This window comes from Lepisosteus oculatus, chromosome 2 (genome assembly GCF_040954835.1).
Source record: "Lepisosteus oculatus isolate fLepOcu1 chromosome 2, fLepOcu1.hap2, whole genome shotgun sequence".
Classification (NCBI taxonomy): Eukaryota; Metazoa; Chordata; class Actinopteri; order Semionotiformes; family Lepisosteidae; genus Lepisosteus; species Lepisosteus oculatus.
Genome location: NC_090697.1, coordinates 49,452,922 through 49,473,593, shown reverse-complemented (window position 1 = coordinate 49,473,593; position 20,672 = coordinate 49,452,922). Strand labels below are relative to the sequence as shown.

Here is a 20,672-nt window from a genome sequence, read left to right as displayed (position 1 = left end):
TCATGGAACTACTTGATCATTTCGGGAAGCTGTCCTGCGCACAGTGAATTCAAATGTATCATTTCCATAGCTTTACTCATGAAACTTTTCAAGCCACAGAGGATTTTCTTTAAGAATGTCCTCAGTCAATTGCCAAAATTATGAATATTTTCATCATCTTTTTTAGAGATTTTTAAAAGCTAAGGAAGAAACAATGACAGTTTGCTATTCAGGTTTCTGTAACTGATTAGGCCTGTAATCTATAGTCTAGAAGGCAGCTCTGCATCTTGGAAGATTGAGTCATTTTTGCAGTTGTGCAAATTTTCAATTTAATTTAGTTGAGACCAAGAAAAAAAGAGAATAAAATGGTAGACTTATTTATGTAACTTCATTATTTATATTGTTTTTATATTCACAATCCTGGGTCGTACAAAGTGGATAAATAGTGTTATAAGTTAAAGGAAGATTTGTTTCTTTTCTTTTATTTGGTTTCATTGTTTTACTTAAGTAATTTTAATGTTAATCTCACCATTTTAAGAATTATTGTTTCACAACAGATGTAAACTGTCATTTTAATCCTAAAAAAGGGATAATGATAATTGTTTTAGAAAACCGCTATTTCTACCAAACATAAAGGAAAGGAGAAACAACTTTCTTTTGTAAGATTATCGTAATTTCTCATAATTTCAGAAAGCTTTTTTCGTTTTTTGCTCCCAAACAGGATCTTTGTTTTCACATCTCTTCTTTTTTAGGGGTTTATTCCCAGCTGAGTGGAGTCTTGTTATAGGAAAAAAAAGTGGGCTCGAGGGGTTTCAGTCCCTGGATCGTAATGGTTTGTTTAGTTTAGCCTTGATTGAACAAGCCTCGCCAGAATATTGTGTTTCGCATATACTAAAGTACTGTATATCAAAACACATCCTTTTTAAAACATGCTTCGGTGGTACAACCTGCATTTTATTTTCTATATTATATGTTATCTGTAGGATTTTTTTTGTTCCTTTTATTGAGTTCTGTATGTTTTGTCATTTAAGCTAAATAAGCTATAATAAAATAAAGCTTTATTTGTTTTCTCGAACTAGACTGTTCACACCTGTTTTTTATGAAAAATGAGTTGTATTTTAAGTGCATTATAGCTGCACTCGTCCACAAGAAATAAAAGAAAGGTGAACAGAAAATCTCCCCAGGATGATCCTATTGCACGGAGCTTTGAGTTACTCTTGGATTTCAGAGCATTGTGGTGAATTCTCAGTTCTTAGTGGGCTCGCACATGCGTCAGCCAGTGACAGCAGGCTAGCTGGAGCTGGGGAGGAGGAGGAGAAGGAGGAGGCTCGACTAAAAGAGCCCTGGGATAAATGCGACACATTAGATACCCACTGAAAGACAGGAGCTGTTGACGGGGTGACCTCTGAATGCAAGTCATCTTGCTATAAACAGAAAGGTGTGGAAAGCCATTGGTCCGAGTGGAACTTGTTTACTAACCTCCCCTCCTGGTTTACTTAAATAAACTTTCATGAGCTGGAAGTGCTTCTGCTGGGGCTGTTGTAGCGGGTGCTGCTGCCGCCGCCGCCGCCGCCACCGGACGCTGTGACAGTTGCGAACAGAGAGAAGGGTTTGAGCGCTACCTGACGCCGAGCAAAACACTGGCCGAGGAAAGAGGCTGGGCTTGTGGCACGCTTCAAAAATCAACTTGGAGGACTTCTAGCACTTTTTGTAGCTGCTGCATATCCCTTCAGAAAATACAAACTCTGTTTAAAGGATATTTGTTTTTCTGCCACTACATGCTGGAACAGTAAAGGTGAGGTGGTGCTTTTTTTATTACTGAATTTACTGATAAAGCCCTTCTTGTATAAAGCAGGGAACTTAGGTAAGTTTTTTTGTTTGACTGGAAAGGAAGAACACAATATTGTTTTGTTTGCTGTGGTGGTGAAAAGTCTGGAGATCTATAATTTCCTATTTTTTGAGATAGCTGTCTTGTGGCTTTAACGGCATTTAAAAGCAGGATAATATTTCTAGGTAGCATTGTTTTCAGTCATATAGCAAAGGTTTGTCCTAGTGGTTCACTGTGAATTTATAGTGAGTTTCATTATTATATAATTTGTTAATGTGTAATCGAATGTATATATTTGATGGCAATTGGTTGTTTGCTAATTGATTAATTTTATTTACTGTATTACAAATCGTGCCGTAATGCTAGTGTCAGTTAATGTTGATGTTCAGAGATGCATTCTGTAGAAGAAAAATTAGTGGAAATGATATTAAAGGGGCAATCATTTTCAAGGACCACAAATGGCAAAAAATAAAAAGAACCTGACTTTAGTCCCTAAAAACTCAACAGAGGCATCTTCTAGTCTTATAGTAAGAAAAATATCAATTTACTTCATAATAGTCCTGTTGTTATACATTACTCTACTATTTTCATGTCTGCTTTTGAAATTTCTTAATTAAGAATTCTTCTTTGCAGTATCTTACCTTTGCACAAAAACATTTAGCAAACACAAATTAACACAAATGAACGCAAAAACATTGCTAATGAATAAATGCATGTGAAGAATACTTATAAGTCAAAACCATTATTTATTCCATTGTCCACTATTTGTGACTTCATCATCGAGGATTTAAATGTGAATTTTTTAAATTATTATTGAAAATTCTATCCAATAGGTGCCAACTTTAATTGAACAACAGCTTAATAAGCATCTATTACCAGCTTGTTTTTCGATAAATAAATATTTCTCACTATGTTATTAAACTTTATAGACATTAAGCTCTTAAATCTATTTTATTAAAAATAATAAAATAGAGTAGAGTAATTTTTGTAATTAACTTTTAAAATACAGTAAAGTTTCACATCCTTTCATGTCACATTAATAAAAATACATTTTTTAGTTCAATAATCTCTGATACATGTGGACATCTGTTACAGTCAGAGGTAAAGGGAGACTTTTAACAGACACTGGAATATATTTTTGGTGAGTTTACCAGTGGCACAATGGCAGCTAAACATATGAAGCGTATTGCTGTAGTTCAAGGCACTTGTATAAGTCGGCTTGGGTATGGACTTACTAAATGTCTGTTTGACAGAAGCCAATAGAGATACTGTTGTAAAAACCGTATGTCTTTAAACAGAATTCGGGGTATACAGCATTACATAATTCAAAGGGTAATTTCACTATCCTTGCCTCTCTAGATGTGAAGGTGGAAAACATGCTGACTATGGCAAGAATCTGCATTGTTTTAGGTGCTCGAGCTAGTGTGAAAAATGATTACCCTTAACGAGAGTCTGTTACGTTTCTGTGTCCTGTCTGTTGTCTAAAAGGTCAGGTTTTAGGCTTTTCTTTTTCACAGCTAAATTCAGTACTTTTTCCTTTTACTCATCCATTCATACATTGGGTGTTTCCTCGTATTATTTCTAACACGTATAAATAAAATAAATATAAATGGCTGGTTATATAAGTATAAAAATAATAATCAATGTGAAGTTAAATTATACCTGGATAGGTAGATGAATCAATATTTATAAATCATATTGCTTTATTTATTGTTTTTATGGCTCTGACTGTTCTTTAATAAGAGACTGGTGTTTAATATTTTATTTTACAATAAAAAGAACTGTTGTTATTTTAGAATAAATTAATTAATTCAATTAATCCTAGTCACTTATTGCAGATGTAAATTTTTACAGGGCTCTTCTTTAGTGTCCGGGTAAGTTGCTAAAAGTAGCAAAATATTAAGTGCTTTTTTATTTCAGTTTCTAAATTCACAATCTGCAGTCCAAACTTCAAAGCTGTGCAGCTGGAATTTGACTGATACAATTTCTGACAAACTAAACAGCTTTTAAATTTTGTACTTAACCAGATCTGCATTACATCATTGCTGAAATTTAAGGAAGCAAAATGTTTTATGTTGTGCAATAAACTGTGACGCTGTGCCTTCGGTGCGTATATGCTGTACTGCTGGCTGAGCAGCTAGCAGACTGTTCCACTTGAGCTGCTACGCAGCTATAGGACGCTGTAGTCTGTCGTCCAATGTGCAGTTTATTAAAGTGTAACTCTAGCCTTACACTTTGCTATAGGGAAATGATACTGGGATGTCTGTTGAGAAGGCACTGCAGCTGCCTGTGAAATAATGGGGAAGCCAGAATGACTTCATATCAGAGTGCTGAGTGGGATTTGATCAATTGTATGCACTTCAAGGAAGAATGGAGTCAGATAATAATGGAAGGAGGATTCTGTGTGGTATGTCATTTGTGTATGTCATTTGCTTTCAGTTAAGCACCTTGTTTTTTTTTTCCGTGTAAGGCAACTGTTTAATTAAATTTGATTGTATGTTCTCTTCAGATTTGTATTCCCTTATAACCTAATTTTATACATTTGTTTTTCAAAGTTGATCATAAGTAGTGAGCATTTGTGCTTCAGACTATAACAATTATAAATGTGTTTTACACACTTAAGAATGTGTTATTATAATTATGCAGAATCAAATTAAAAGTTATATAGTTATAAATTATGATGTTCACTTCAAATCCATATGAAGTTCTAATAATCACTCTATGAATTCTATATAGAATGCTTAAGAATATTTTAATCATATAAAACATGTTGTATTAGCCAAATTCTGTTAAAAAGTAATAACAGATGTGTAATGCATTATACACAAAAGTACTTTAAACAATTAAATAAATATTAAAGAACCTACTGGATATTCAAAACAGTTAATTGCCTAGACAGGAATAAATGTCTTACGCCTCCGGCATTTATTCTTGATTTGAAACTAGGGTACTCAATGTACAATACAAATATTTCCATCTAATAGTTTTATATTGTTTATTTAACTTTTCGTTTGAAAAATAACACTACACTTAACAGCAGTAGTCAAACGCCTAATTGCAGCTAGTCTCCTGTGAATAAAAACTAAACTGAAGATGTAGAACAGCTTAATGAAAAGCCCAACTACTTTGATTGGCCTGTTTTTGTATTTTGAAATAACAGAAGTACAGAACTCCCAGATAATACCATTAAATACATCAGGGTTTACCTATTATCAGCATTCATGTGTGTTACACTTATCTTTTTAATCACGTTTTGTTTTTAAAAAATCCTTCTTCAAATGTGTGCATAGATATTTTGGTTTCCTTTTTTTAGCTGTCAGTGCTACTGAATGCAAGCAGCTTTTATTCAAGCATTTAGAAAGCTGAGTGACAGCTTGTTTAACAGTAAATCAGATACTAATCTGTGCCTCTGGCAAAAAATATAAAGAACTGGATTAGAAGAATAGTGGAGCACTGGGTACAAGGATGACCGCTGGGTTTTGCAGGTCAAAGTTAATGGAGCCGCCTTCTTAACCTTGTGGCCAGAACATTCCAGGAGCTCTCCTGTGATGGGACAGGGGGGCTCGCACGCCCGATATCAGAGGAAGGAAATCTGGAGCTCACTTAAACTTCAGGGCCTGAGGATGATGGTACACCGAGATAGCTGGGCTCCATAAAAATCTTCTGTCCTTATGAGAGGAGCCCTGGTGATGTGTAGAAGTGAAAAACAATGGAAAAAAAAACTGAAGTGATTTTTAAAATTAAAGCCATTATGTTGACAACTACTTCAGTTACTATATTCATTTTAAAACTGTCGCCTTAAATAAAACGGTATCAACAAATTTAATTTAACCGAGTAATTTACCATCATTATTATAGTTTGTATCTTGAGGTCTTTCATTTTCTTTATGTTATCTCTCGTTGATCATACACAGTGAAGTGAAACTGAAATGTGCTTCAAGCACCGCTCGTCTTTGTTTCACATTTATGATAGCTGTTACAAACTGATAACTTGCACTGTACATCTTTGCCTAGTTCTTTTCTCCTAAAAATCCAATCATACTTAACTGACGAAGAAATGAAACAATATCCTTGGCTGCATGTTTTCATTTTTAGGCATCGTTTTTTATTGTTTACTTAAAGTTTAAGAGCTCTTTCTTATTACGACTTGTTGAATTTAGGCAGCAGCAAAGATTTAGCGATGAAAATATTGCAAGTGGCAGGTCATAGACGTTCACTGGCAGTGCAGTTTAAATGGTTTTGAAATTGTGAGATTTAATCTTATCAAATTTATTTTGCTTTTAACATGTCCTGACAAAGATTTCAGAAATATACCCTTGCTGTGACAGCCTTGTATGTTTTCTTTTCCTCCAGACTATAACAGAAGTTGTAGGGGTTTCGCTGATTTCGTTCTGAGACTGAGAGAGCGAACAGGGTCTGCGCACGAGGGAAAGAGTTAAACAAGATCAAAGAGATGTGTTTGACAATTCATACGGCTGTATCTTGTTGAGACAGACTTGTGAGGGATTCTAAAGCCTGCACTGATAATGATATAAGTGACAAGCTTGTAAAATTTCAAAAAAGCATGAAACACCTACATAAAAGTACTGTTTGTAATTTGAGCTTTAGCGGGGCATCATGTGACCCACGCCCTGACACTTTAACAGTTAAGTACTGCTTCTGATGTGGTCCCAGTAGGGCGATTGTAATCAAAAACACAACTGCACAAAGAGGCGAAAAATCACTTTCAAACCAGCCATCCCTCTTTAAACTCCATATTGCACTGCACATTTTTGAAGCTTTCTGTGTAGATGCTGGCTGGTTAAAGCCATGCACACAAGGATTATTTTGAAGAGCGTGTTTAAGATTTGTATTTACAGCAAAGACGCCGCTAAGAAACATTCTGGAACTCATAAACTGAGCTGTAAAGTTTCACTGAATTGTTCTAACAATGACTGCTGTTTTCATCATGTGAATTTGAAACCCCAAAGATACAAAAGACACCAACCGTACACCATTATGCCTCTGCCAGACTCAAAATTTCAGAGGTAATCCTGCTGGAAACAATTTGCAGATCACTCTGCCTGAATTTACACACTACCAAGAGCACACTATATATTTAATTAGAAAACACCCTATGATTCAACTATTGTTATATTCAGAGAGATTTTTTTCCAACATCAAAAATAGTTTAACATGTAAAAATCATTGATGTTAAAAGACTATTTCGCCAGGTATTTTTACTGCCTTTCAGAGTGGGCTGTGATTGTATTCTTTATTTTGGAGAAAACATAAGCTGCTTTTCTAATTTCTCAAGTAAATAAAGACCGCTGTACCATATTGGAATGTGGTGGTTTAATCGTATGTTGATTGAAAATGCAGTACACGTGTTCAACGCGAAAAGGGTTTGTTTGCGTAGCTATTACACACCAGCTGCGTAAATTTTCAAACCTGTTGAAGATTTACTGTTATAATTAGGTGCTCAAAAATAGAGCAGGAATTTTAATAAGTACCTGCTGTCACCCCTCAGCATATGGTTAATCAAATGCTCTGCCTGAAAGCCGTTGCCTGGCGCAGAGCAAGAACACGGGACAGATGTACAGTTTGTGTGGGGGGTAAAGTTCTTTAAGGGCCATGTGCAGGAGCAGTTTTGATACAGGCATGGCCAAAAGGTTTAAATGATCTTTATGATTCACTATTTTAATATACTTTTCATGGGGGGAAAACAAACAAACAAACAAACATGATACACCAGACACAATGTTTTTTTGCAACCAGTGCAGAAGACACAACACAACACAACAATCGAGTCAAACATAAGGTGAAACTGAGTGAATCATTTTGTTTTCTTATTTGAGTTTGGTAGATTAACAAGCTAATCTTGGATTTTTGGGATGAGAAAAATAATATTTGATGTGCAGTAGTGTATAAGTCTGCTGCAGAGGGATACTATGTGCCTAAGAGGATTTTACAAGGCTTTCTGGGAGCTTCAGTTTTTCTTTCTTAATGCTTTTCTTCATTTTGTATAAGAGAATGCCAGGTATTTTTCTGGTACTGTAACCACATGAAAAAAGGCTGTGTATTGATGCAGCAACACTGAAAGAACCAGAATGAAATGTCGATGATATAGGTTCTCATTGTCTCAGCTCAGTGAGTGCACTTAACCCGGCTGTAAGCTGATCTAGGCCCTCACAAGCTCAGTGGTTTTTGACCTGGCTGTGCAAGGCTACCAATCCTGTGTGGGAACCCACAAGGATCACCACAGTGCCCTTCATGGTTCCACTGGTAGATGTGGCAAAATTGGTTGGGTTTGTTTTGCCTAGCTGGGATACTGCATCCACTGCTGAGAAATTGCCAAGTAAGGCAATTGGCAGAGATTAACTACTGTATTTGATGTTGTTTTTTATTCTGCAGGTAGACAGCAGTTAATTGTTCTTGTAGAATAAAAATATCTTCTGCTACACTGTGATTAATTATTCTTAACCCTTCCATGTGAGCCTTTGCAGCAGTGGTGGGAAATAAGAGGTTGGTTGTGTAAATGATTTTACAGTATTTAATGGATTTCATACAACAGTAACAGTGTTAATACAGGTCTCACAGGAAGATGCATTTATTTTCAAATTTGAATTTGCTGGAGTTATCTTGTAATATGTACAGTAAATTCGAACTGCTGGAAAATGCATTTTTTGTATCGCACACTTTTAGTTCAAAACTTATGAAAATGAAATCTTTTCTGCCTCTCTCTATAAATTTTCCTGTGGTTTTTCAGTCTTCTGTGGTTTTAAAATGGGTTATATATAATGTGAGCGCACATATTTCTTCTGCTTTCTTCAAATTTGGCACAGAAAACAAGTGTTTCGATTGTTTTTGAAATAACCAACTCTGATTTTCAAGCTTTAGGCGATGGAAAGAATACAACTATGTGTGCACCAATCAGTATAGAAAATTAGACCTCCTGTAGCAGTGATCCCTCTGAACTGTTTCTGGCACTGAAAATGATGGCCTCACCATAAGAATAGGAAGTTATCACTAGGGGCGCTTTGTAGCCTTGCTCTGCTGAGGTTTGCTTGTACAGCATACAGTACAGTACATGCATAACACTAAAAATGTGTTTTAAATTAGAAGCAAAAAGTTAAACATCTACCCCCCCCCTCCCCAAATAGTCATATGAAGATTTTAATAATTATACACACAAATAAGGAAAGGACTTTGGATTGTAGATATCGGTCGTATTCCATCCAAAGGCTGAAATCAGTAAAACTTGTAATCATCAAAAGGAGGCACTTTGAAACAGCTGATGTGAATTTAAAACCCAGCTGTAACAAACTCCCTACAAAGCAGGAGTGAACCCCTGCCTGTCACTGCTGGTGTGATGGAAAGACTATGAGATGTTTTTTGTTTTGTTTTTATTAAGCAGTGATGTAATGTGGTTTCTGTAGGGTATTCCTTGATGGAGGGCCCTCTGTAATAATGCCAACAGACGAGGACCTTAAAACTGCCACAGTTAAAGTACGTTAATCAAGATGATGACAGAAGCTTAAAGAAAGTAGTATCACTTCACATCCGCTTGGAAGTGGACTTTTAGTCACATTATGCCCATCTGTGGAAAGCATATCCAGACATTTAGTTGTCTGAAACTGCACAAGCATACCTCTGCATATTGGTGGACAGAGAAGACGTATTTATTTTTTTTAAGAGGTCTGGTAAACTAAAGTACAAGTAACTTTAACTGTATCCAAAATCACACTTAAACTCTGCAAAATGCCAGAATAATATTACTGTTTGTAGGTGGTGTTGAAGGCTATTTTACTTTACTTTTCTTAATTTTTACCTTGCATATGCAGTATGGGGCCTGATGATCCTATAGCTGTTCAAGCAAAGACTTGACCGAGGATCCCTTAAAACAAGAAGGGCTCAGTTGTGCTGCCAGAGGTCAGGAGAGACAATTTGGAAAAAAGTTGAAGATGGCATGTGATTTGCATCTTATTTCCTTGCTAGTTTTCAATCCCTCTAAATGCCAGGAAACGAGTGAAGAGCAAAACGAAAACCTTAGTTTGAGTAAGGTGAGCAATACTATGAAAAGAGATGAACCGGTGTCAGAACGCGGTATAGAGTATTATTTCTTATCATTCCCACATTTATTATGGCCTTGTAATTTGACTCAAGCAAAATTAGATTAAAACATAGTTCAGACAGAATAAACAGTGTAGTGAATACTTCCAAATGCCACAGATCATAAGAACATGTACGGTATTTCTTAAACACCATAATTGTTGAGAGGACTTGTTAGTCTGCATTACTTTGAGTTTCATCAGTGCTCAGTCTCTTTATAACCCTGTAATCTTGGTTGAAGCGAAGATTAATTAATTAAACCTAGACTTGGTTTAATTTTGTTTTCAATCCTAACATTGTCTCAGTACAGATTCAAAACATGACCTTGTACTGTAGGTGGGTTGTGTAGCAGCAGTATTGATATTTGTTTATTAAAAAGCAGTAAAAGTAGATACTTAACATTTAATCATGTTAATGAGTACAAAGAGACAAGGTTGTTAATTATGTGAACTGCTATCCCTTTTGTGTTTTTGGTCTCTGAGGTGCAGTAGCATCATGTGACAAATGATTTTCTTGGGAAATTGCTTTTTATCACAAGACATATTTCAGGTCATTTACAAGCTTTCTTTAATGTTTTCAGCTTAGAAAGAGCTGGTACCACGTCCCAAAGCCCCCTTATTTCACAGACTTAAAGGAGGAAATGGAGGCTGTAGAAATTTGGGTTCATAAATGCACTTTTTTGAATGGAGAACAGCAGCTTGTAGGGCCCAGCTCTTTGGTGTCTTTGTTCTTTTTCCCATGCTGATAGAGCCAGAGTATTTTACATGCTAATGGGTCTGTGGAAGTGCATTTGGCTGCTGTTCATGGAGACAATAATGGAAGGTACTGTTCAGTGAGTTCACACTGCTACTGCAAAGTATTGGGAAGTGTTTTATAAAGATCATGGCATGTTGAACTGGATACATATGAAGGACTGCACGAGTGGTGTGTCTGGACTCGGCTAGAAGAAGTCATTTTCAATATTTTTTGTTTTCTTTTGTTGTTTTTTTCCCCCATCACAGGTAAAGAAAACGCACAACGAATCACATGTTTCAGAGCCTTCCAATACCAGGTAACTAATATTGTCATACTACATTGGCATGCAAACAGAATAAATGAAGGGGCATTCTGTTGTGAAACCCCTAGCAAAAAGAGGAAATTCATAATTTTCATTTATTATTTTAGTTGCTGCTTATTGGCCGAATTCCAGCAATAACAGCTATGAAAGTAATTATAGCCTCCCGAGATGTCTGTATGTGGCTTCCAACCTGTATTTAGACTCCAGTTTTTGTTATTGTTTTACTTTGTAATTTGGCTTAAGAACCTTTATTGGAGAAACTGTTTATATATATATATTTAGCCCCTTCTGTTTATCAACTTACTCTCAAATATGCTAAAAAGGAGAATATTTCTATGGTGGTTTTGTAAACCATTGACATTTTAATAAGAAATCCCCCATTTCAATTAATAATGTCTAAGACAATGTGCATCCATTGGGCATGTACCTTTATGCCCATTATAACCACATTCTTATTTCGGAAAACGTTTAATTTCTAAATTGTAGTACTATGCAGAAAATGGGAGCCTAACAGTTGACTGAAACTGGGTGCTGAAGCATTTTTAAGCATTTTTGCGATTAAGTAAGTGTCTCCTCTGGCTTGAGTTTTTTGTTTAATATCCTTTGTTTATTCAGTAGGTTCTCATGTGTTGCTTTTGGATTCCAGTGCATTATAATAAATGTGGATGGAATGAGTTTTGTACAGTGGGAACTTTGTCAGGAGAATTCTTGGAGTGCCATTTATGTATCGGCAAATTCTTTGTCTTGCTTCACCCTCTTTCCTCTTTAGGGAAAAATTTTGGTTGTAAATGTGACGGGTAAGTTTGTTGAGGCAGAGATAACTAACCTCTATCATATGGAATATTAAATACTCCCTGCGCACGCACACAATTTCCTAATAAAGAAAAAAGCAAGTTACACTAAGTTTTAATATATACTAGCCATGACAGACTGCTGTAACAGATTGTTAATCTAAAAATAAAACATAACAGAATACAATCAAAGCCAAATTTAGTATTTTTTAATCTGTTCAGAAAACTGAACTAGAGAATTATTGAAATACAAGGCTGTTTTACTGCCTTGCATATTTTTACAGATTTACATATTTAATGAGGGTGATAAGATATTGAATATAAGTATATAACATGCTACAGAATTGTATAGATAAATCTATCTGTTTTCCATCAATGCTAGCTGGAGTCTTATTTACTATATGTCAATGCTAAATCTGGCAGTCGTGAACAAAAGTAGATTTTTATTTCTAATGACATTTCTGATGACTTTCGTAAGTCATATGAAAGCAGCCATATCACCCTGCAACTCACAACTAGCAACCCACTGAAGCTAAGCAGCTGTGAGCCTGGTCAGTACCTGGATAGGAGACCTCCTGGGAAAAACTAAGGTTGCTGCTGGAAGAGGTCTTATGAGTCCAACAGGGGGTGCTCACCCTGTGGTCTGTGTGGGTCCTAATGCTCCAGTGTAGTGACTGTATACTGTAAAAAGGTGTTGTCCTTTGGATGAGACATAAATTTGAGGTCCTGACTCTCCATGGTCATTAAAAATCACAGGGCGTTTCTTGAAAAGAGTATGGGTGTAACCCTGGTTTTTCCCATTGGCCCTTACTACTCATTGCCTCCTTATAATCCCCATCTGTGAATTGGCTTCATTACTCTGTTCTCCTCGCATCATCCAGGTGGGGCTACACCCATTACCTGTAAAGTGCTTTGAATGGAGTGTCCAGAAAAGTGCTATATAAGTATTAGTAATTATTATTAGTTATAAGATTATGAAATGCTATTCCAGTATCGCTGGGTTCCCTCTACCATTTTGTTCTGTCAGATTCAGGTTTTCATTCTTTACAAGGATTATACTGTAGAGTTAGTGCCTCAGTCATGATCAAGTTATTCAACAAGCATAACATCCAAAATGTCTGCATTTGGAAGAAAAATCATAAATCATAAAGGAAGATTCCATTCTGTATTTTATATTTTCAGATTTATCTTATTTTTCAAGCAAATCAATTGAAAAACAAAAACTTACAAAAATCATGATTCCAGCTTTAAAAGATCCTTATATACGCCAATCTAAAAATCAGTAGTTATGTTCAAATCCATAGAACGTGAACTGAATGTAAACCAAGGTGTGATTGGAATACCAGATTATACCAATCTGGAATACCAGATTATGAATATACAAAAAATTTTTTAGTGCAAATTCTTACTGTCTTCTCACCCAATACATTGTACATCAACAGCCAATAATTACCTAATTTTCACTTAAATGACATCCTGATATCATTATAATCCTGATAATTTGGTAGAAATAAAAATTAAGGGATAATTTTCCAGTAAGTAAACATGTTAAACTTAAACAAGTAGAGTTTTTTTAAATTTATCACCTGTAATTCTTTGGGAAAAATACAATTGAAATTGAAAAAAGGAACCTTGGAGATGAACCTGTTTCATTTCCTGGTGTGGAAGCTAGATATTGCTGAAATCCTTTCTGGGGAATACATAGCTTTCATTTGCCAAAATATTTTGCATACTACTGTAAAATTGTAATAAACATTGTGGTCCAGCCAGTGAACATACTTCTTCATTTTTTTAATTTGTGACAATGTCAGATATTAATAATACAATTAATTTAGACATGCTGAACTTTGTGAAATAGCTTATATAATCAATATTTTATAATCATAATAAACATGTATTAGTTTCTCATAAAAATGTTTTCTCAAAAATATTAATAGTCTGTGTTCTTCAGACCTTTGTATCGGTTTACATCCCTCATTTAATATTCTTGCACATTCATTAAAAATGGGAAGTACAATTTCTGAAGGAATTAAAATTTTGTTTAGATTGTACACCTCTTATTTTATTTTCTACTTTATTATTGTCACCGCCATTCACTTATACTGTTCCTTGGAACAGAATTTAGAAAGATTTAAGGGACTCCTGTTACCTTTCAAACTGTTTTAACTTTTTACTCTCCAATACTTTTACTTATACTTGCCTTTTCTACCAGCATGTGAACTGAAGTCAGCGGTCAAGATGCTATCAGTTTGTTAATTCATAATCAACGGTCTTTATATCTACCTGGTTTAAACTGACATCTGACACAGCTGTGATCTACAGGCCTTTGCTTTAAGTTTTGTTTGATCTGTCAACCCCTTTACCAGTAAGACTGCCATTCAAGCACGTCGCATCAGAAGAGCCATCTAGAAGCTTCGAAGTGTGACCTCTACTTCTTTTTCTGTAAATGTAATAATGGAATAAGAACCAGAAAAAAAGGCTTTGCAACACAAAGAGCATTGTCTCGTTGTCTAGACAGAACAGATTAAGTTACCTCACACTGATAAGAACTGTTACCATCTGACACTCTCGTACGGTGGTTGTAGTTCATTTGCGTGTTTATAAATTATTTGTACTCCAACCTTCTGCTTCATTTTTCAAAAAATTAAAGTTGATAAGCAAGGTCTCTGGAAACATTCTCCACAAGTTGAGATCTTCATGAAGTTAAACTTTTTTCATTGTCAAAAAAGAATGGAAAGTGGCTGTATTACACCAACATGTTATACTGTATTGCTGCAACATTAATATGCATAGTTCTCAAATGTATCAACATGTGATTGTAGCTTGATTCATGTGTGCGACTCACATTTTGTTATTGATAAACAGAAAATGTATCCACATTTTTATAATGTACAAAGTTTTCATCACACGGTTAAAAAAATAATATAAGATTGTTTTGATTTTTTTGGAAAAATAGCATTGAATGAAAAACATATGTTCCATTAATCCTAAATGTCTACATTTCTGTGATCAGCTGCTGTTCCCTCACATATTGAACAAGAGGTTAATAAGTTTTCGTCTTGATTTTATTAGACATTCTGTAACCTAAATTATCCTATTGATTTGAGAAGCTGGCTTCACCGTGACCTTGTCTATGTCTTTGTAAATTTCCATTTTTTTTATTCTCAGATTTAAACATATTTTTTAATTAAACAATTCTGGGAACAATTGTATTTAAATACACATTAGAGTGATATGTCTGAGAGTTACACAAGTATCATTGGTCAGACTTGAACTATAGACAAACAAAAGAAAGCAGCTCTTCCATCCATCCATTTTCTAACCCCTCCATCCAGTTCAGGGTTAGGAGCTGGAGCCTATCCCAGCAAGCAGCAGGTGCAAGGCAGGATACACCCTTGCAAGGAAGCCAGTCCATCACAGGGCACACAGAGACATAGACGCCAGGGCCAGTTTTCTCTGAGCCAATTAATGTACCAGTATATCTTTAGACTGTGAGAGCAAACAACAGCAATCCCAACCACTGTGTCATTTAACTGCGCAGGAAAGCAGCCTTAGTTTTTATAGACATGATCACATATTGATAATGAATTTATAAAATGTGTTTTAAAATATTTGCAACAAATGTACAGTAGTGTATTAATTTACTTTATGCATAATTTAAATTGGAAATTTACATTTTCTTGACACTATTGTAGTGTAAACACAGCAAAAATGAAACTGTAATCTTTATGAATTTATATACAGTAGGTTTGCTGGAAATAGTGTTTTAGTGGATAGGGGATTTCATTTATAGAAAGCAGCTCAAAGCTCTTATTGAAACAGAGTTTGTGAAGCCTGGAAAATGCAAGTGAGCAGATACTGTAGCTGCTCTTGCTTTATGGCAAGTCTACAGTAATCATGCATGTGCTATGCCTTAAAACTTTATCTTAAAAGTATATGTGTATAGAATGCTAGGTTGTTGAAGGTTGACCTAGGTTTTGTCTTTCAGGTCTATGGAAATGCAGGACTTAGCCAGTCCTCATAATCGAGTAGGCAGCAGTGACACTCCTGGCTCCAAACTGGACAAGTCGAACCTCAGTAATTCTTCAGTTACATCCAATGGAACGGGAGGTAAGAAAGTCATTGTTGTTTTTTATATGTGCGTAATTATCTTAGTCTTTGTGTAAACGATTTTTAATTACTTTGCATCTTTCAGTAATTCATCATTCTGTGTCCACTTACCATGTTTTTCATTAGATAAAAGCTTTTCTCGTTTCCAACTGCTTTCCATTTGCCTGGCAGTGATACACCATAGAAATATAAATCTTACAAGATCACAATGGGAATTGCTCTGGGTTGGGTCCTAATAGACCATCAGACTTGTGTATTGGACGTCTAGCACCCAAGTCTTTGAAGAAGCACTGGCACTATATTATGGCCTCATTTTCGTAGGAAAAAAACAACACTTGGAGTAAAATGTTTGAAAATTTATATAAACAGTGCATGCAGCCCTTAGATTTTCTTAAAACCACTCGGCAGCCTTTGTCAGATTTTGATTCTATGCCCAGATTTAACTGGAAACTATTTCCATCAAAAACTATATTAAAGCATCAAACGTCTGTAATATGTCAACACCAAAGTGCTCTTTCCTTTTATACTTTTTGTGCTGACACAAAAAATGAAATTATTATTCTTAAGTTAAACCATTTTAGTTTTTTTTTATTTTATAGAAATACTGCACAGTAAGATTTTCAGGATGACAAAAATATTTTAGTTCACTTTGTAAATGTATTTCATGTGCATGTGTATTGTAGGGCTATATATGATTAACTTAGGCAATTTGATTTATTATTTAAATAAAATAAATTAGTTATATTAATATCAATATTAGTACGATTGCCATGCAACAGTATAGTTTCATCTTATTATTATTGGCAGGTGACTATGCTTAGGATTTTTTTTTATTTGTAAATATCTTAATGATGTAACTGTGTTTCTAATGCAAACAGCATTTATAATAGGAGACAATGCCTAACAACCACAATACACATTAAAGAACTGTACATTAGAGAAGAGAAAATTATTTTAACAGAGCTTTGTTTGAAGGCATACAGTGACAGTGCCAAGACAACTACGTATTCAGAATTCTTTTACTAAAAGATCATCAAATGTATTTCCAAGTCAACATTTTTGATTTTATAGCTTTGCCAATCAATTTAACATTTTGGTTTTTGGATTGTTACTTTTTTCTGTGCTTTTTTAGCAGTACTTCTTATTCCATGAAATATTATATCTTGCTACATTTATTATTCTGTCTATCTGTTATTCTGTAGTTAAGGCTTTAGTCTATAGAGAGAAAAGTGGAACAAAATTAGATATTGTCCAGTTTTATACATACTGTAAGTACATGCCAAGCATAATATAATTTAAACACAAGATTGATCTACAAAGCTGAGAAGTGATTCTGAGCATTTAATCAAATTTGGATTTTTAAATTTTTAACTTAAAAACAATATCACTTTCAGAAGATTAATACATGGCAACAATTGTATTATTAATTCATAAACCTTTCACCATCTGTATGTCACTCAGCAGCGGTTTTGATTTCCCTGGGTAATGCATGAGTTGGGTAACACAGGAACTTTAGTCCCTCAGAACCCTCAAACAATACAAGCAAATAAACCCAATTGGTGTGGCTTTTTTCATGTCTTTGTCAAATAAATACAACAGCTAAGCACAGCAGTAGCACTGATGTTTCAGTTCTAAATGCAATCCTATGAAAAGTTACTGCATTGCTTCAGAGTTGGTTTGCATATTTTTCAATTAACTGCCCCTTCAAATGTTTAAATTTGATGGGCAATGGGATTAGAATAGAATGTACTAATTGCAAGGTGAAATATTCTGACATTTTCTCTGAATTCTATGTCTGTTTTTTTAGCACCAGCTATAGTCTGTTGTTAATTTTTCCCAATTCACTATAGTCTCAGACATCATGCTGTGTGTGATAAGGCTGAATGTTACATTGCTTTTCTGAACAAATCAAACACTCGTTTACTGATTGTGTAGTTGTTACGAGCAGTCAAAGTTAGAAATAACATATAGCAACATATACACCAATTAAATCACAAAAACTTTTTATTTAATATTTAGTTATAATTTATAATGCCAAGCACACTTTGAGCATTTCTTTTCTTGATAAATGCGTCATGCTGTTTCAATACTCTTCCCTGTACCTAAGGTATCATATTATTTCAAGAGGGTTTTTTGCAATTCATAAAAGAGATACTCTTCAAATCACAAAGCTATTCATATTTGCTTAATGGTAGAATATTGAAGGAGTTTCATGGAGGTTACTGTGTACTTGATCTTAAAGGGACCAGACTGTCTGTGTTTTGTGGTTTCACCATTACAATGGACACAAAAACACGTATTTACTGACAGTTTACTGTAAGATAACTGTTGCTCCATTTTCTTTGTTAAGAGAATTACATTTTCCTTTCTGTTTTAGGTGGTATACAGTGCCTTGCAAAACTATTTACTTTGCTGCAAAATGTCCATATGTTGGTGCACTTTGAGCTTATGATCATTTCAAGTTCAAACAGAACTTTATACTGTATATAGAATCTACACAGTCACTTGAAACTGATTACACTCAAAATGCTGATACTGTATAAACTCAGATTTAAATTGTTTTCAAAAAAATTTAGAAGATTCTCAGTTGAGTAAGTATTCAACACCTCTGATCTCTGAGGGTAATCAAAGTGGTCTCACTTGACTTCAAAGTAAATGCATCTGTGTCTGTAAGTTCTTACAGATCGACATTGAATTTCAAACCACTGCTCCCACAGCTATACAGTTAATCAAATCAACCGTGAAGACCATGACCATGAAGTTTTCTAACCAAATCTGAGATGAAATTTTGAAGAGGCACAAATCACAAAAGGCTACATACAGTACTCCTCTGAGTTAAGTAGTGGAATGTACTTTGTACCACTCAGATCCTACCAAGATCAGAAGATCCCAGTCCAGAGAGCTGGTTTTGAAATAGACACTTCAACAGGACAGTGACCTGAAGCACAAGAAGAGACTGAATGTCCTTGAGTGACCCAATCCTATCATAAATCCAATAGATACTCTCTGGCAAGGTTTGAAGATTGAAATCCATCATTGACCCTTCAATGAATTGTAGCAGTTTTTCCAGGATGAATGGACAAATGTACAGCACCCAGCTGTTCGGAGCTAGTTTGACCAAACCAGAAATACCAACAGCAGTCATTTCCACCACAGGTTCTTCCATAAAATATGTCCCCTTATAGCACAATAAAAGGCATATTAAAGATGAAACTACATTAAGTTTTTAAATGGAAAAATACATAGTTTTATATAATAAATAGTATTTTGAACTCTTCTGCATCTTGTCATTGTGTGAAGATGCCTAGTGTTTGAATCTTTCTAAAGCATTTTTAGAAGGCAACCCCAATGGTCACATGGCGCATTCTAATCAGATACCTACTCATAACTGATCAATACCTAGTGTGTCCATCATCAAGTCAAAGACAAGTATACAAACGTCATGGCACGGACTCATTATGTTGTACATGGACTATAGGGCTGTTTTTACAACAATCTGTAACGAAACTACCAGTAGTATTTTTAATTTTAAATAGTAAAATAAAAGTTGTTCTTGAAACTCCAGGATAAATGTGAACCTTTTATGGATGGATCCATTCTTTTATTTAGAACAGAAATTGTAAAAATAATATTTTTCCTTTAATAAACCCCAGTTGACTTCATAAGCATACTTCCGTTTATCTACTACTGTAATATTTCAAAGCTAAAAGTATTATAAGTCAAATGTACAGTATATGCATGTTCAGTATATTTTCTCTTAGGTTTGATTTAAAATTTGATTAAAGTGTTTCTATCCTCAGTGCAATCAATCACACGATCCACAACACTAGGGACCTATGATGGAACCATGTAATTATTGACAACACATAAGCATATTTTGTTTTTTACTTCAGTGGCTGTAATCATCAGTAATTGAATGCAGGTATCTAGCCTTTGTTCTGCCCTTATAGTTTAAAATTACATTCCTAAATGAGAAGTTTGGAATGTTAACCTTGCACCGACATATATATGGCTGTTCAATCATACATTCCTAAGGCAATTACATTTGTCTCACAATTCTTAGATTAAAAATGACCATGCATAAAGCACCTTGAACATGAAATTATTATTATTATTCAATTTTTCAAGCTGTATAAAGTATAAATATGGGCTCTATGTCAATGTTCAGTAATCAAGAGATAATACATTTTAATTTGGTGTTTAAAGGTATGCTAGATTAGAGAAAAAAGGTTTACCAACATTTCAAAATTATGCACATTCTGTACTTGCATAGTAGTTTGCATTTCCTTTTATAATTGTGTTATTGAAAAGAAGTTCAGGTGGAAGTCTAACTCTAATCTCGCACTTCCACTTCCCTGGTTTATGGTCGAGCATCTGGCCCACCACACCTACAGCCCTAGCCCATTTTGTTTTTTTTGTCTCACATCTGTGCAGTCCTTCTGTTTGCTGTCCCCGGAGGAGCCCTCGGTCACTCAATCCCGCTCCACCTCACGGGTGCAAGCATCAGACTATACCACATCCGGGTATCCTTATCCATCCTCACATTATCCCTAGCGCCAGCAGCCTTGGCTGATAGAGCATTGGGTTCCCCCACACACACTACCCCAACCTTTGGTTGGCGTCCAAGTGGTCAGTGTCAGCCCTCAGCTCTTCAGCTCTTCTCCCTCCCAAAGCTTCCAGCCACATATTTGCTGATATTCCTACACCTTTTGGGGGTTCAACTGACATTTTCATCCATTCTATCTAGCGAACTTCAGTTAGCAGTAACTTTCCTCTTGTTTTTGCGGTGTTTTCTGCTTCTCACTACAGAGTTCTA

General features: G+C 35.1%; 1 protein-coding gene across 25 annotated transcripts in view; it reads left to right on the top strand.

The window, feature by feature from the left end:
• The window catches only part of eya4 (EYA transcriptional coactivator and phosphatase 4), a 93,998-nt gene that overhangs the window by 27,609 nt on the left and 45,717 nt on the right, over nt 1-20,672 (top strand). For 14 of the 25 annotated variants that reach the window (XM_015347438.2, XM_015347445.2, XM_006625828.3 and 11 more), the window contains exon 3: nt 15,735-15,856. In XM_015347438.2, coding sequence (XP_015202924.1) covers nt 15,735-15,856 — 122 coding nt within the window. Of the gene's footprint in view, nt 1-1,353; nt 1,775-3,976; nt 4,215-10,899; nt 10,950-15,734; nt 15,857-20,672 lie in introns of those variants that run through there. The other 11 variants (XM_015347501.2, XM_015347490.2, XM_069178704.1 and 8 more) reach the window with 5 other exon arrangements.